At 36.9% G+C, this 13,932-nt stretch overlaps 1 protein-coding gene across 1 annotated transcript in view; it reads left to right on the top strand.

The window, feature by feature from the left end:
• The window catches only part of ACER3 (alkaline ceramidase 3), a 148,081-nt gene extending 135,606 nt beyond the window's left edge, over positions 1-12,475 (top strand). The window contains exons 9-11 of the mRNA XM_065944813.1: positions 1,611-1,715; positions 10,579-10,624; positions 11,110-12,475. Of these exons, the coding sequence (XP_065800885.1) occupies positions 1,611-1,715; positions 10,579-10,624; positions 11,110-11,163 (205 nt within the window). The 3' untranslated portion in view covers positions 11,164-12,475. The remainder of the gene's footprint in view (positions 1-1,610; positions 1,716-10,578; positions 10,625-11,109) is intronic.
• Positions 12,476-13,932: the final 1,457 nt, after the last annotated feature.

The following is a 13,932-nucleotide window of genomic DNA, read 5'->3' as shown; positions in this document are numbered from 1 at the left end:
TGGTTAGGAATCCACCTGCCAATGTAGGGGACGTGGATTCAATCCCTGGTCCAGGAAGATCCCGTGTGCCATGGGGTTAGCAAGCCCATGCGCCACAACTACTGAACCAGTACTCGCCTGCGCACCCTAGAGCCTGTGCTCTGCAAGAAGGGAAGCCACTGCAATGAGAAGCCTGTGCACCACAACTAGAGAGTAGCCCCTGCCCACTGCTACTGGAAAAAGCCCAAGCACAGCAACAAAGACCCAGTGCAGCCGTAAATAAATGACTTTTTTTAAACAGAGAGACTTGCGACTTCCCTGGTGGTCCAGTGTTAAGACTCCCTGTTTTCAATGTAGGTGCACAGGCTTCTGTCCCTGGTTGGGGAATTAAGATTCCACATGCCACCTGATGCAACCAAGGAATGAAAAAATAAAAGAGACAGATGTAAGAGATATATCAACCAAACTCCAAAGGAATGTAATTACTTTTTTTGGATCTTGATTGAAACAGACTTGTGTTTAAAAGAATCTGTATGACTTTTATGATCAGTAATTGAATATCAAATATGATTAGTAATTGAATTTCTGATTATATTAAGAGATTAGAGATATACTGAAATATTTAGAGATAAAATGATACACTATCTAGGATTTGCTTCAAAATAAATAATATGGGAGGAGAGAAGTGGATGAGATCTTAGATGATACAAGATCAGCCATAAATTATAATTGTTAAAAATAAATAATTTATAATTGTTGAAGCTGGGTAATAGGTACATTATTATTTTGCCTATTTTTGCACATGTTTGAAGTGTTGACTTTAAAGGCACACAAATAATACATCTTGCTTAGAAAACTAAGATCTAATTGAGTGGTTCTGAATCAGCAGTATCCATCAGAACCCTCACTGGAACTTTTACAATGCAAAAGTAAGTCATTATCCTCTGGCTGAGTCCTCTTTGTTTCTGAGAAACAAAGTAGGTTCTTGAGATGTTCGAAAAACTTGTGGGGATATCTGGAAAATAATTTGGTGTTTCACATTGAATTTCTCTGCTCTGATAGACAAGAATATTAATATAATACACACTTAATCACAAGGTCTGGAATTTGAGGCTCAGCTTTCCCACTAGCTGAGTACTTGGGCAACTCAGTAATCTCTGAATTTTAGGCTCCTAATTTGCAAAGCACAGCTTTTAACAACCACCTCAAAGACTCACTATGAAGTGAAACTTAGCAGGAAACACTTGGTCCATAAGGTGTTAATAAATATTACCTGAAAGAAGGGTTCCAGTGGACTAGTAGTTTACCTGAAAAAACTGATGATAAACTGTTTAGTTATGGTAGGACTTTTTACAGCTGTAAATCTGTTAGTATGCATTACAAATCTCCAAAAGGGCAACAAACTTTGTACTGTTGCCTACATTTATTTTGACCACAGAGTCATTTCTTCATGGAATGTCTATCAGAAATACCGTTCCACAAAATACACTTTGGAAAACAATACAGCAGACAAAAGGAAATGAAATAATTACCATGTTTGAGAGTAATGTTTCAAAATGCTTTGATACTATCAGCATTAATTGTTAAATATGAAAAATAATCAAATGCTTATTTTTCCCCCCTTCACACAGGAACTTTCGAAAGAAGCTACCACCTGTCATAGGTGTTACCACACAGTTTCATGCATGGTGGCATATTTTAACTGGCCTTGGTTCTTATCTTCACATCCTTTTCAGGTAGGAAATAGAGACTTTTTAATCCTACTATTGGAGTGTTTCTTTCTTTACTCTTCAAATAGAATGTGTAAATATAAAACGTCAGAGACCCAATCAGAGTGATCTTAAACGAGTCCCTTCCTCTCTCTGAAGCTCTGTTTTCTTATCCTGAAAGGGTGACAGCTGTATAACTGACCTCTGGCACATGATCTACATTTTAAGTAGATCATTCATCTCCTTTTTCATTGCAGTAGGATATAAACATTTCCATTTCTTGTTGAACAGCATGTCTTTGTTTATAGAACAAATTTAAGAGGGAAAAAGCAGCCAGATCCCCTGAGCAGCAACTGAGAAAGCATGAGTACATATCTGAAATCACCAACTTACTTTTTCTCCTTCCCTGAAACAAATTGGTTGCCACTGTTTCCCTTATAAAGAATTTATTGGAGGTCAGCCACTTACAGCAAAAATGGAACCAGAATTGTTTATGTTCATCCTACTCACATAATATGTCTGTATTACTCTTTCTATCCTTACCAGAATTTATTTTTCTTCACAGCATTTATAAACAGTTATATAAGGGTTTACTTGTTTACCTTCCCCAACTAGACTGTAAGTTCCTTGAGAGCAAGGGCTTTATTTTATTCACTGCTACTCTCCCAAGTGCTTAAAATAGTGCTGTCACATAGGAAGCACTCAGTATATGTTGCTAAATGATTTAATGATTAAATGTTATCATAGTGATCTCTTTACCAGAGGATCAGTTCAGTCGCTCAGTTGTGTCCAACTCTTTGTGACCCCATGGACTGCAGCACACCAGGTTTCCCTGTCCGTCACCAACTCCCGGAGCTTATTCAAACTCATGTCCATCGAGTCAGTGATGCCATCCAGCCATCTCATCCTCTGTTACCACCTTCTCCTCCCTCTTTCAATCTTTCCCAGCATCAGGGTCTTTCAAATGAGTCAGTTCTTCTCATCAGGTAGCCAAAGTATTGGAGTTTCAGCTTCAGCATCAGTCCTTCCAATGAGTATTCAGGACCAATATACTTTAGAATGGATTGGTTGGATCTGCTTGCAGTCCACGAGACTCTCAAGAGTCTCTAACACCAACACCACAGTTCTCCAATACCACAGTTCAAAAGCATCAATTCTTCTGTGCTTAGCTTTCTTTATAGTCCAACTCTTACATCCATACATGACTACTGGAAAAACCATAGCCTTGACTAGACGGACCTTTGTCAGCATATTAATGCCTCTGCATTTTAATTTGCTATCTAGGTTGGTCATAGCTTTTCTTCCAAGGAGCAAGTGTCTTTTAGTTTCATGGCTGCAGTCACCATCTGCAGTGATTTTGGAGCCCAAGAAAATAAAGTCTCTCACTGTTTGCATTGTTTTCCCATCTATTTGCCATGAAGTTATGGGACCAGATACCATGATGATTTCTGAATGTTGAGTTTTAAGCCAACTTTTTTACTCTCCTCTTTCACTTTCATCAGAGGCTCTTTAGTTCTTCTTTGCTTTCTACCATAAGAGTGGAGGTTATTGATATTTCTCCTGGCAGTCTTGATTCCAGATTGTGCTTCATCCAGTCTGGCATTTCTCGTGATGTACTCTGCATATAAGTTAAATAAGCAGGGTGACAATATACAGCCTTGACGTACTCCTTTTCCTATTTGGAGCCAGTCTGTTGTTCATGTACAGTTCTAACTGTTGCATTTTGACCTGCATACGTATTTCTCAAGAGGCAGGTCAGCTGGTCTGGTATTCCCATCTCTTTCAGAATTTTCCACAGTTTGTTGTGATCCACATAGTCAAAGGCTTTGGCATAGTCAATAACACAGGAGTAGATGTTTTTCTGGAACTCTCTTGCTTTTTTTGATGATCCAACGAATGTTGGCAATTTGATCTCTGGTTCCTCTGCCTTTTCTAAAACCACCTTGAACATCTGGAAGTTCATGGTTCATATACTGTTAAAGCCTGGATTGGAGAATTTTAAGCATTACTTTACTAGCGTGGGAGATGAGTGCAATTGTGCGGTAGTTTGAGCGTCCTTTGGCATTGCCTTTCTTTGGGATTGGAATGAAAACTGACCTTTTCCAGTCCTGTGGCCACTGCTGAGTTTTCCAAATTTGCTGGCATATTGAGTGCAGCACTTTCACAGCATCATCTTTCAGGATTTGAAATAGCTCAACTAGAATTCCATCACCTCACTAGCTTTGTTCGTAGTGATGCTTCCTAAGGCCCTCTTGACTTCGCATTCCAGGATATCTGACTCTGGGTGAGTGATCACACCATAGTGGTTATCTGGATCATGAAGATCTTTTTTGTATAATTCTTCTGTGTATTCTTGCCACCTCTTAATATCTTCTGCTTTTGTTAGGTTCATACTATTTCTGTCCTTTATTGTGCCCACCTTTGCATGAAATATTCCCTTGGTATCTCAAATGTTTAATGTCAAATTCATCTCAAGAATTGAGCGAGCTTAAATATTTGTAGAAAGGGGAAGAAAATTTTCCTTTGAACCAATGTGAAAATTTATTCAAGTGAAATTTTAGAATACCTTCTCAAAATAACATTTGCATCCCACCTACCTAGAGATAATCTGTTTAGGCAACTTGAATTATCTAAAATTTAACTACTTGAGAATTACATAAAAAGAACTTTTTGACAGCTAAATAAGAATCACTGATTTCATACCTTGAAGAGCTCAAGGTTATTAATTATGGAAGAGCTTTAAAAACTCTGACTCTATGTATACTTATTTTAGTTTGCTACTCTTACTGCATTGATTGTTTAGATTCTTAGCCCTTAGCATATTAGAAATATCTATTTAAGAAGAAGGGTTATAGCAGGAAATGTTTGGGAAACTGACAAATGATCAAAAGGAGAACCGAAAGTATCTAGAACAGACCCAAGAATTAAAAACTCAGTTCTGTAATGTTGGAGTCCTTTAATGGACTGGAACTTGCTGGTCCGGAGTCAACAATGAGAAAGTGAAAGAAGGAAAGAGGCTAATAATATTCCCAGGGTTACGCAGCCGGCTTTCGCGTTCCAGGGAATCAGCCAGAAATAGAGAGAGAGAGAGAGAGAAAGAAAGAGAGAGACATGGGGATCCAAGCTCTGATGGAGCAAAGGTGATTTAATCAACATGGTGTGGGCATATATACTGTCTTACAAGGTAGTTATTCTCAGCAAAGATAAAGATTAAAATTCCAGTCTTAGAGGGTTGTAATCAATCACTGTTACCGTATGGTTCATAAGAAGGAAGAGGGTATTTATCACTGTATTGAAAAACTAACAAAGGAAATGTCTGGATTCCTCAGCCCTGGGAAAGGCTTGCCTCTCCTCTTAATTCCTGAATATTCAGGAATTAATAAGAAACAGAAGATTCATGACAGATCCAAAACAGTACACAGGAAGCCTCCTGTTAAGTGCTTCCTGACATTGTAACACTCCCCAAGAAGTCCCAAGGACATTACTGCAGTGGAATATAATATATCAATGAATTTTTCTATAAATATTCAAGAAGAGGTGAAATTATACTCAATATATCCTATTTTGTAAGACTAGGGTTTCCCACTCCCCCCTCCCCTTTTCTACATTTTCCTTTCCATGTTTTTTTTTTTTTTTTTTCCACTTTCTCCTTCTGTCTTCCTGGTGTGGAAACCTTTCAAGGAAATAAGGCAGCGAGGGGGAAGCAGTGCTGTGCAGACGTACCAGCATTCAATGTCCAAGGAATAGGGAGTTAGGAAAAGGGGTCAGTGGTAGTAGCATGCTGAACTCCTCTAAGAAAATCAAGGTGCTGAGGATGGGGCTTCTGTGTGGGACGGGAAGCAGGACGGTGAGAGGAGGGGATAGATGGAGGAGGTAGCTGGAGTTGGGAAATGGGTTACTTTGGACAAATAAATTAACTGATTAAACAATAAGTAAATATATTGAGAAGTTAACAAGAACCTGATTTCTCCACTGTATTACAAGGGATTTAAAAATATGAAAAGAGGAAAAGATAGAAGGAACTCTGAGGGGATTAGATTGGAATTAAAGTTTTGGTATTGGACATTTCCTGATGGTTCAGTCATTAGGACTCTGCTCCTTCATTGCTGTGGCCCAGGTTCAGTCCCTGGTTGGAGAACTAAGGTCCCACAAGCTGTACAGTGGTGCTGCCATAAACCCCAAAAACACACTCAAGAATGTGTGACACACACACATACACTCAGATATAGGACACATTAGATGTATTCAAATTGCAATCTATTGAATAAAATAGGAATCTGTGACTGCATACTAATATAAATAAATGAATAAATAAATGAGAAGGGAAAGCTCTTCCTTACAAAAGAATGCCAACTAATAAATGCAGAAGGAACAGTAGAAACAAATAATTACCATTTGGGAACTATCTATTGGATATATGATAGATAATAGTTAACAATTGATTTCTGGCTGATAGGCGAAAGTTTGATGAGGAACACATAATTCAGAATTATTGAACACTCTCATGAGTATTATGAAATACTCCCATGAGTCTCCCCTACCAAAACACTAATACAGAGGGAAAAATGGTGAATTTACAGTGAGGAAAACTAATAGCAACCAACTTTCCTACATCTAAGGTTGGCATTGCCCTTGATGGGGCTGGTTACTATAGTGTGACTCCTGATACAGTGCACTGAAATGAGTTCAGCATCATTTCTGTGGTATTCCTGCCAGAGTTGCAAGGCCTGTGTCTGGTCATGAAAACATTGATGAAATCATGTTGAAGGTATTTCTACAGAGTGAAAGTCTTGTAAGACCATCAAGTTATGGGAGACAAAGAGCTGAAGAATTATTGAGTTAGGAAATGATGGTTAAGACATGACATGGAAACTAAATGCAGTGCATGTTTCTGGATAAGACCCTGAATCAGGATGGAGAAAAGAAATTGTTGGGACATTCAGCAAAATTTAAATTGTTTTGACTTGGATGGAGTACTTTATTAATATTAATTTCCTGGTTGGAACAGTTATATTATAATAATTTAGGAGAGTGTTCTTGTTTTGTGGTGATACACAATGAAGTATTTAGGGATGATGGCCATCATGTCATATAATGACCCTGTAGGAAATAGATAAATATACACATACATGTACATTATGTGTTTTTGTATATGGGCATAAATATAAAACAGATGTGGTTAAATGATAACAATTGGGGATCTGGAATAAGGGGATACAAGAATTCTTAATCTTTCAACTTTTCTGTAAGTTTCAAACTGTTTTTAAATTTAAAAAACAAAAATGAGAGGAAGGCCTGGCCTCTTGTTGTGAAGAGGAGGCTGAATACACATGTATGCTGAAAAATGTGAAAACTTTGTAAAGTTACACATAAGCTGTTAAATAACAGCAGTTAACTCAGAGCTGAAGGTCAGGAATAGGAGACAGATCTCCTTTTTCCTGTACACCTTTTCATACTGTTTGAATTTTTAACCAAGTGCTTGTAAGCCTTTCAAAAAATAATTTAAAAATAAAGCAGTTCAGTAGTTTATATAACCCTTAAGTGAGCTACAGTAATATTTTTAAGCTCTCTTTATTCTTTAGTTACAGTGAAAATGGTATTGCCATACATTACTTGTCAGTGTAAATTGGTACAATCCATTTGGAAAGAAATTTGATGCTACATATGTTGATAAAAATGAAATGTTTATATTTTTATGACAATTATTAGCTTTCTCAAAATTTATCCTAAAGAAAAAAAACCTTGAAAAATGAAAATGTGTGTAGACACAGAAAGTTTTATCACTGTTATTTAATTTAGCAAAAGAAAATAATAGAAAAATAAAATATCCAATAGTTAGGAAAAAATCATAAAGTAAATCATAGCATCTCCTTTATTCAGCCATTTAAAATTATAATATGAAAATTTTATGGCAGCATAGACATTTTTATTTTTAAGTGAAACGAAGTCATGTATATAAAATTATTAAACCAGTGTAAAAATTCATTTGTATGATGACACAGTTTAAAGTAAATACACAAAAGTTGAAGCATTTTGATGAGATTTGGTGGCAAGATTTTGAGTTAATTTTTTTGTTTTCTAGGAATGTTAAAATGTTTTCCTATTTTTTTTTAGAAGACAAGGAAGAATAGAATATATTTTAGATATATTTCACCCTAAATAACTAAAATAAAAGAAACTTCAATGTTGTAAGTTTTAATTACATGGAAATTTTGATTCTGTAGGTCCCTCATTGAAGGGAACATGTGAATAATGATATTTCAAAGGGACAATTTGAGAATTTAGTAACATGATGTACTCTAAGACTTAAGTCTTGTACAGAAGTTTGAAAGAAAAAGTAACACAGTAGAGTAAAAATATCTGAGTTCAGATCTTTACTCCTTTACTTCATAACTGGGTAACAATCTTGAGCCAAGTTATTTACTTAGCTCTAACTCTCCATTTCCTGATCATTTAAAATAAGAAAAACACTCTTTTATTCCGTAGATTGTTGAAATGATTAAATTCAGCAGGACTTTCATTTGCAGTGATGCCAGCCTAGGATATTCAGACAGATTGCCTACTAAAACAACGAAGAGTGTTGGATAAAATATTAAAAGCATCAAATATTGACAATATTAAAAGAAATGTTACAGTCTAAAAGAAAACAGGTACCTAAAAAGGAGAACCACAGCTGCTTTGGACTGGAAGGATTTTTGTCAGTCTATCAATTCTAAGGTCTGATTCCGTGGCCTCATGGAACAAAGGAGACAGAAGTCAAGACCTAGAGCTAACCAAAGAAAAGGAGCCAGCCCAAAGAAGGGAGTCTAATGGAAGACTTTTCTATATCCAGTTGGATGAATCAGAAGTAAGCTCACTCTATACTCCACCCCCAAAAGACTAAAAAGTAAGTTGCTTTGAAACTGAGCAGAGGAAAAAAAAAATAGTAAATTAGGGGAGAGGAATATGTTTCACAGAAGTGGCCATCAGACATTACTCACACAAATTTACAGCCATCTACCAACAAGACCTTACAAATAATCTAATATAACTTCCTCATTTGATGGTGAACGAAACTGGGGCCCAGAGAGAAGTGACTTGATCACTGGCCAGTTAGAGGACAACATGTTGGATAATCATTAGATGGCACCTGACTTCAAATCTTGCTTCTAGCATTTACTGGCTGTAGCACCTTGAATGAAATATTTGACCTTTTTTTGAGACTTTCTCATATGCAAAACAAGAATAATACCTATCTAGTAAGGTAATTTAAGAATGAAGTGTGTATAAAGCTCTGGGTCCAGTGCTTGCCCACATGTTGTAGGTACTTAATAAATAGTTGAGAGTGGTAGAAGGAATAGCAAGGGTTGGAATCCAGGGGCAGAATTCTCTGCCCCAGTCTAGGACTAGAGAAGAGAGAGTATGGTAGCTTCATTTTAGAGATTAACATCTGAAAAACCATCAGAGTAAGTTTATACTATTATAATCTTGGACAGCAAGGAGATCAAGCCAGTCAATTCTAAAGGAAATCAACCTTGAATATTCTTCAGAAGGACTGATGCTGAAGCTGAAGCTCCAACACTTTGGCTGCCTCATGCAAAGATCCAACTCTTTGGAAAAGACTCTGGTGCTGGGAAAGATTGAGCGCAGGAGAAGGGGGCAACAGAGGACAAGATGGTTGGATGGCATCACTGACTCAATGGACATGAGTTTGAGCAAACTCAGGGAGATAGTGAAAGACAAGGAAGCCTGGTGTGCTGCAGTCCAAGGGGCTGCAAAGAGTTGGACACGACTTAGTGACTGAAGAACAACAAAAGTTATATTCTAAGACAGTGCAGTATTCTTCTTAATATATGATGTCTCTCTTCACAATTCCAGTTTGAGGTACAGTAGGATGGTATAGCCACACTAAATTACTCCAAGTTACCATGTTCTTTTTCATTCTCTTATTTAAAGTAGGAAATTTTTCATGCTATAAAATTATGTTTTGCATATGTACTCATGCTGTATATTACTATTCAAATACAATTAAATAGTGTACATAAACTATGTATGTTGTAAGTTATACACAGTTTAATAAGTTTTCAGGAATAAATTTAGCTTTTTGCTGTATGGACTGATATTAAAATCTTATCTTTAGAGGTGACTCATTTTAAAGAATGCTCTGAAGAAGTGATACTTTCTGGTTATTTCACACCTATATTATAATCTTTATAGAATTGATAATAACCATTTCTAAAATGTTCTAGGGATACTCTACCTTAATTCTTACTACCACATATCTTCAGAGATGAAACTGGCAATCATGACATGAATCACATCAAGCATGAGTGGAATACTCCCTACTACAAATATCCTGAGTGTCCAGTGCGAGAGTTGTTCATTTCTCCGTCTTCCTTAGTCCTTTGCTAAGTGTTGTGCACAGAGTAGATTCTCAAAAAATGGTTACTAAAGTTCACTTATCACTGCTACTTTTTCTTTGTATATACAGAGGCAGTGTGGTTGAATTTGTCAATAAGCCAGTTTACATGAATTAAAAATTTGTCTGTACTTATTTACAAAACAGACGTAAACTCACAGAGATAAAAAGCAAATTTATGGTTACCAAAGGGAAAAGGGGGTGGGGAAGAAGGGGTAAATTAGGGCTTTGGGATTAACAGATACACACTACTATATATAAAATAAACAGCAAGGATCTACTATATAGCACAGGGAACTATATTCAATATCTTAAAATAACCTTTAATGGAAAATAATCTGTTAAAGAATACACATATTTGTGTGTGTATACATGTATGTATGTAAAATCACTTTGCTGTGTACCTGAAGCTAATACAACACTGTAAGTCAACTATACTTTAAAAGAAAAAAAATTATCTGAAAACCTCTTCCCTCTCCCCTTTTCTTTCAGTTTATATACAAGAACACTTTATTTGAGATACAGGCCAAAGGTGAAGGTAAGTCTCCTTCCTAGAGAGTTGTGTGTATGTGTGTACTGAAAGAGGAGGTAATGGGAGGATGGGATGGAGGCAGAAGAAGGGGATGGGGTGGAAAGAGTACAGGCTTTGGAACCAGATGCTCTTGAATCTTCTGTCTTTGACTTACTGCTTTATGACCCTGGGCAAGTCTCCTTTCTTCAAGCTTTAGTTTCTTCAGCAATAAAATGGAGCTGTTAATAGCTAAGTTGAAGAGCTGTTTTAAGCATCTGAGAGAATTTAAATGCCCAGCTCCATGCTTGACAAAGTAGATGCTTAATATATTTAAATAAGTAAAAATTGTTTCTGAGATATGGTGCAGACCTGGAAAGAATATGCTGTGCTCTGATTATTAATACCAGGACAACCACTAACAAACCACTGTAGTCATAGCCCATGACTTCTTTTTCAGGGATAACATGGAACAATTTTATCTTTTCATTTTGTCCTAACTTGTTTCCAAACAGTTTCTCTTCGGAATCTGGCCAGTGATCCTGTTTGAGCCTCTCAGGAAGCAGTGATGAATCGTTACACCGAGAAAATAAAATAGCACGTACCCTAGGCCTAGCCAAACAAACAAGGAAATAAAGATCTACATGTTCAAACAGATGTATTATGACCATCACAGCAAAGGAGTGACTTTCTGACATGCTGCCAGCCACACAGAGAATGAGGAATGGGACTTGTTGGATGTTTAGCTTGTGTCTTTATCTCATTTGTCTTCCCTCTCCTCACCCTCACCCTAAGATGTTTAAAAAGAAACAGACATGATGTGTATGTATACCTGAATGCTGAAAGTATTGGGCTTCTCTTAACAGGTTAACAGTTTATGCTGATCATAGGAAGTTAACTTTTTCTCCTTTTTGACAAGGCTTGCATATGAACTTTTCTTAATATTTGATTAAATAATGAAAACAGTCAGCCAACCCAGTTGGCCTGCTATGAGGCAGCACTTAGCTGAGTCAGCCTTGATTTATATTTTTGTCATTATCTGCCTCTGTGCTGGTCAGAGTGTTCTAAGCAAGCTCAGACCTGCTGCTGGGTTCTGTACTTGTCACATTCCAGGTTTATGGTGGGCGCTGGAGTGTCCCTGTGTGGTCACAGCCCAGCGGAATGGGGGGGTCAGTCATCTTGTACCCTCTATGAAGGCTGCCAGGACACCTGTAGAATGTTCCACCTCCAGCCAGTTACAGGTGGTTGCTCTGTCCCCTTTGATCTTTGCAGATCTTTAAGTTGTGACTGTTCTTATGGCTAGGCAAACATGATTGTTGGACTGACCTACTTATATTTCATCCTCCTAGAATAACTTATTTGAAGTTACCAGTAAATGTTGTTGTACTCTGACTTTAAAATTATGCAGTATTTTCCAGTTTTCAGAGAGTCAATAGTTATGCCCAGGGAAATGTATGGAGTTAACTAGAGCTAAAATTATCAGGATCCTATTTACATAAATCGCATTAGAATGCCTTCTCCTTCATGTTTTTCAAAGGAAATAGACATAAGGGTTGAAAACAGCTCTAACTTACTTGAACTTGTAACAGAACTACCAAAAATTGAAGTGCTAAGATAGGGCAGTGAAATCTCATTGTAAGGCAGCTAATTCTATTGGAGTTGAATGTATAACAAATTGAGTCACTTGTCACAAACACAACACCTGCCTGGAGTAAAAACTTGATATGACCCCTTTGCTCATATATCACCATATTTGTAGCTCTGTACATTAGCATTTTTACAACTTTTCTGTGCTTATACACTATTATAAAATCCATATTGTTTTTATTACATGGTATCATTACCCCAGATTAAATTCTGAGCTACAGCTTCCGAAGGAAAGTCATTTTTATCTTATGCAAAGGTGTAAGACACTTCTGTTGTTTTTCTATTCTTCAGTAAGAAACTTTGGTACTAATTTAAAACCAATACAAATTTTTTTTTTTTTTTTTCACCTGCTGACCTTAGTTTTAGTCCAAGTCCTATTTTCCTTACTTTAACATGCCAATTGGCTGGTACTTCCACCTACTTTTATGATCCTCCAGCAAGAAAAGCACTTCCCAAAATATAAATCTAAAAGAACTTTGGTTGTGCCTTAGGAAAATAGAAACTAAACAGAACCAACACAAGCCTGTAAGACTGTTCTTTCTTTTGCCTCAAGATTCTGGCGTCTGGCTGCTTTTCATGTGCAACTACCTAGGCTGTCAGCCATCTGACATTTTTTAATAAGTCGTTTGTTTCACATCATTGTCTTGTTTGTGTCAGGAAGGCACTGTGAGACTAAGGTTCTACAGTATTAAGGTCAGATTGAGTGTACAGAGAACATACCCTGACACTGAGGTCCTTTTGAGCAGTTTGTTTTGTTTCAGCCACAGCCACCTGTAATTTCTTGTTGAATAAAGTTGTCCGGGCAGCTTGGAGACTGTAACACTGTGGCCAGTTTTTCAAACACCCTTGTTTCTGCTATGAAAACAACAGCATGAAAGCTCAGCAGAAAACATTTTAGAAGGGTTGGACGGAAAGTGGAGACTAAATCAGGCTCTTTAATTTTCTAAGTTAGCTTTTGTCTCACACCTGGCTCCCTTTTTAGCAATCTGCATATTAGCACACAAGACTTTGTATCTGTGCCATATCAAGTGTCAGTATTACAGAAATGCTGATGACCTTTGTGATACTGCTGAATCATCTTTGTTTCTATATGGCTTAGTTTTTTTATCCCTTCTAGGACTTTGAGTTATATTATTACAGGGTTTTATTACTCCTTCTCTTCCCTTTATTAACATTGTCTGCTCACTTCCTGTTCCCTTTCCTGTTAACTAGGGTGTACCAAAAGAAACCCATTTTCTTCTGAGTAAATAATGTTTTGTGTATGTATCACTTAATGTGAAAGGTACTCATCTGTGAGCCCTATAGCAAATTATATTTTAGAAAACAGTAGTCCTTTATGAGGATGCGAAAGAAGCAATTATCTTGCGCATTTTAATATCCTACCTCTGCTGCCCTTTTAACTCCAGAAAATTGAAGTCTGTTTGACTCCTTTTAAGGAAAAACTAGGTGAAAAGTCATTATGTTCATCTGATTGGTCACTGTACCCACCCCTCCCAACTTGGTGCTTTCGTGAAACATTGCCACTCCTAAAATGATCTCTTTTAGCCTTGTGATATTATATAAATTAATTTGAACAGGATAAACATTTGTTTTTGAGTAATCCACAAATGAGAACCCCAAATAGTGCTATTTGGTTTAGAATTAGATCAAATATTATGGTTTAATTTCAGTACAGAATTTCCACGACTGGA

This window comes from Muntiacus reevesi, chromosome 9 (assembly GCF_963930625.1).
Source record: "Muntiacus reevesi chromosome 9, mMunRee1.1, whole genome shotgun sequence".
NCBI lineage: Eukaryota > Metazoa > Chordata > Mammalia > Artiodactyla > Cervidae > Muntiacus > Muntiacus reevesi.
The sequence above is the reverse complement of the archived record's forward strand: the minus strand, read 5'-3'. Positions and strand labels throughout refer to the sequence as shown.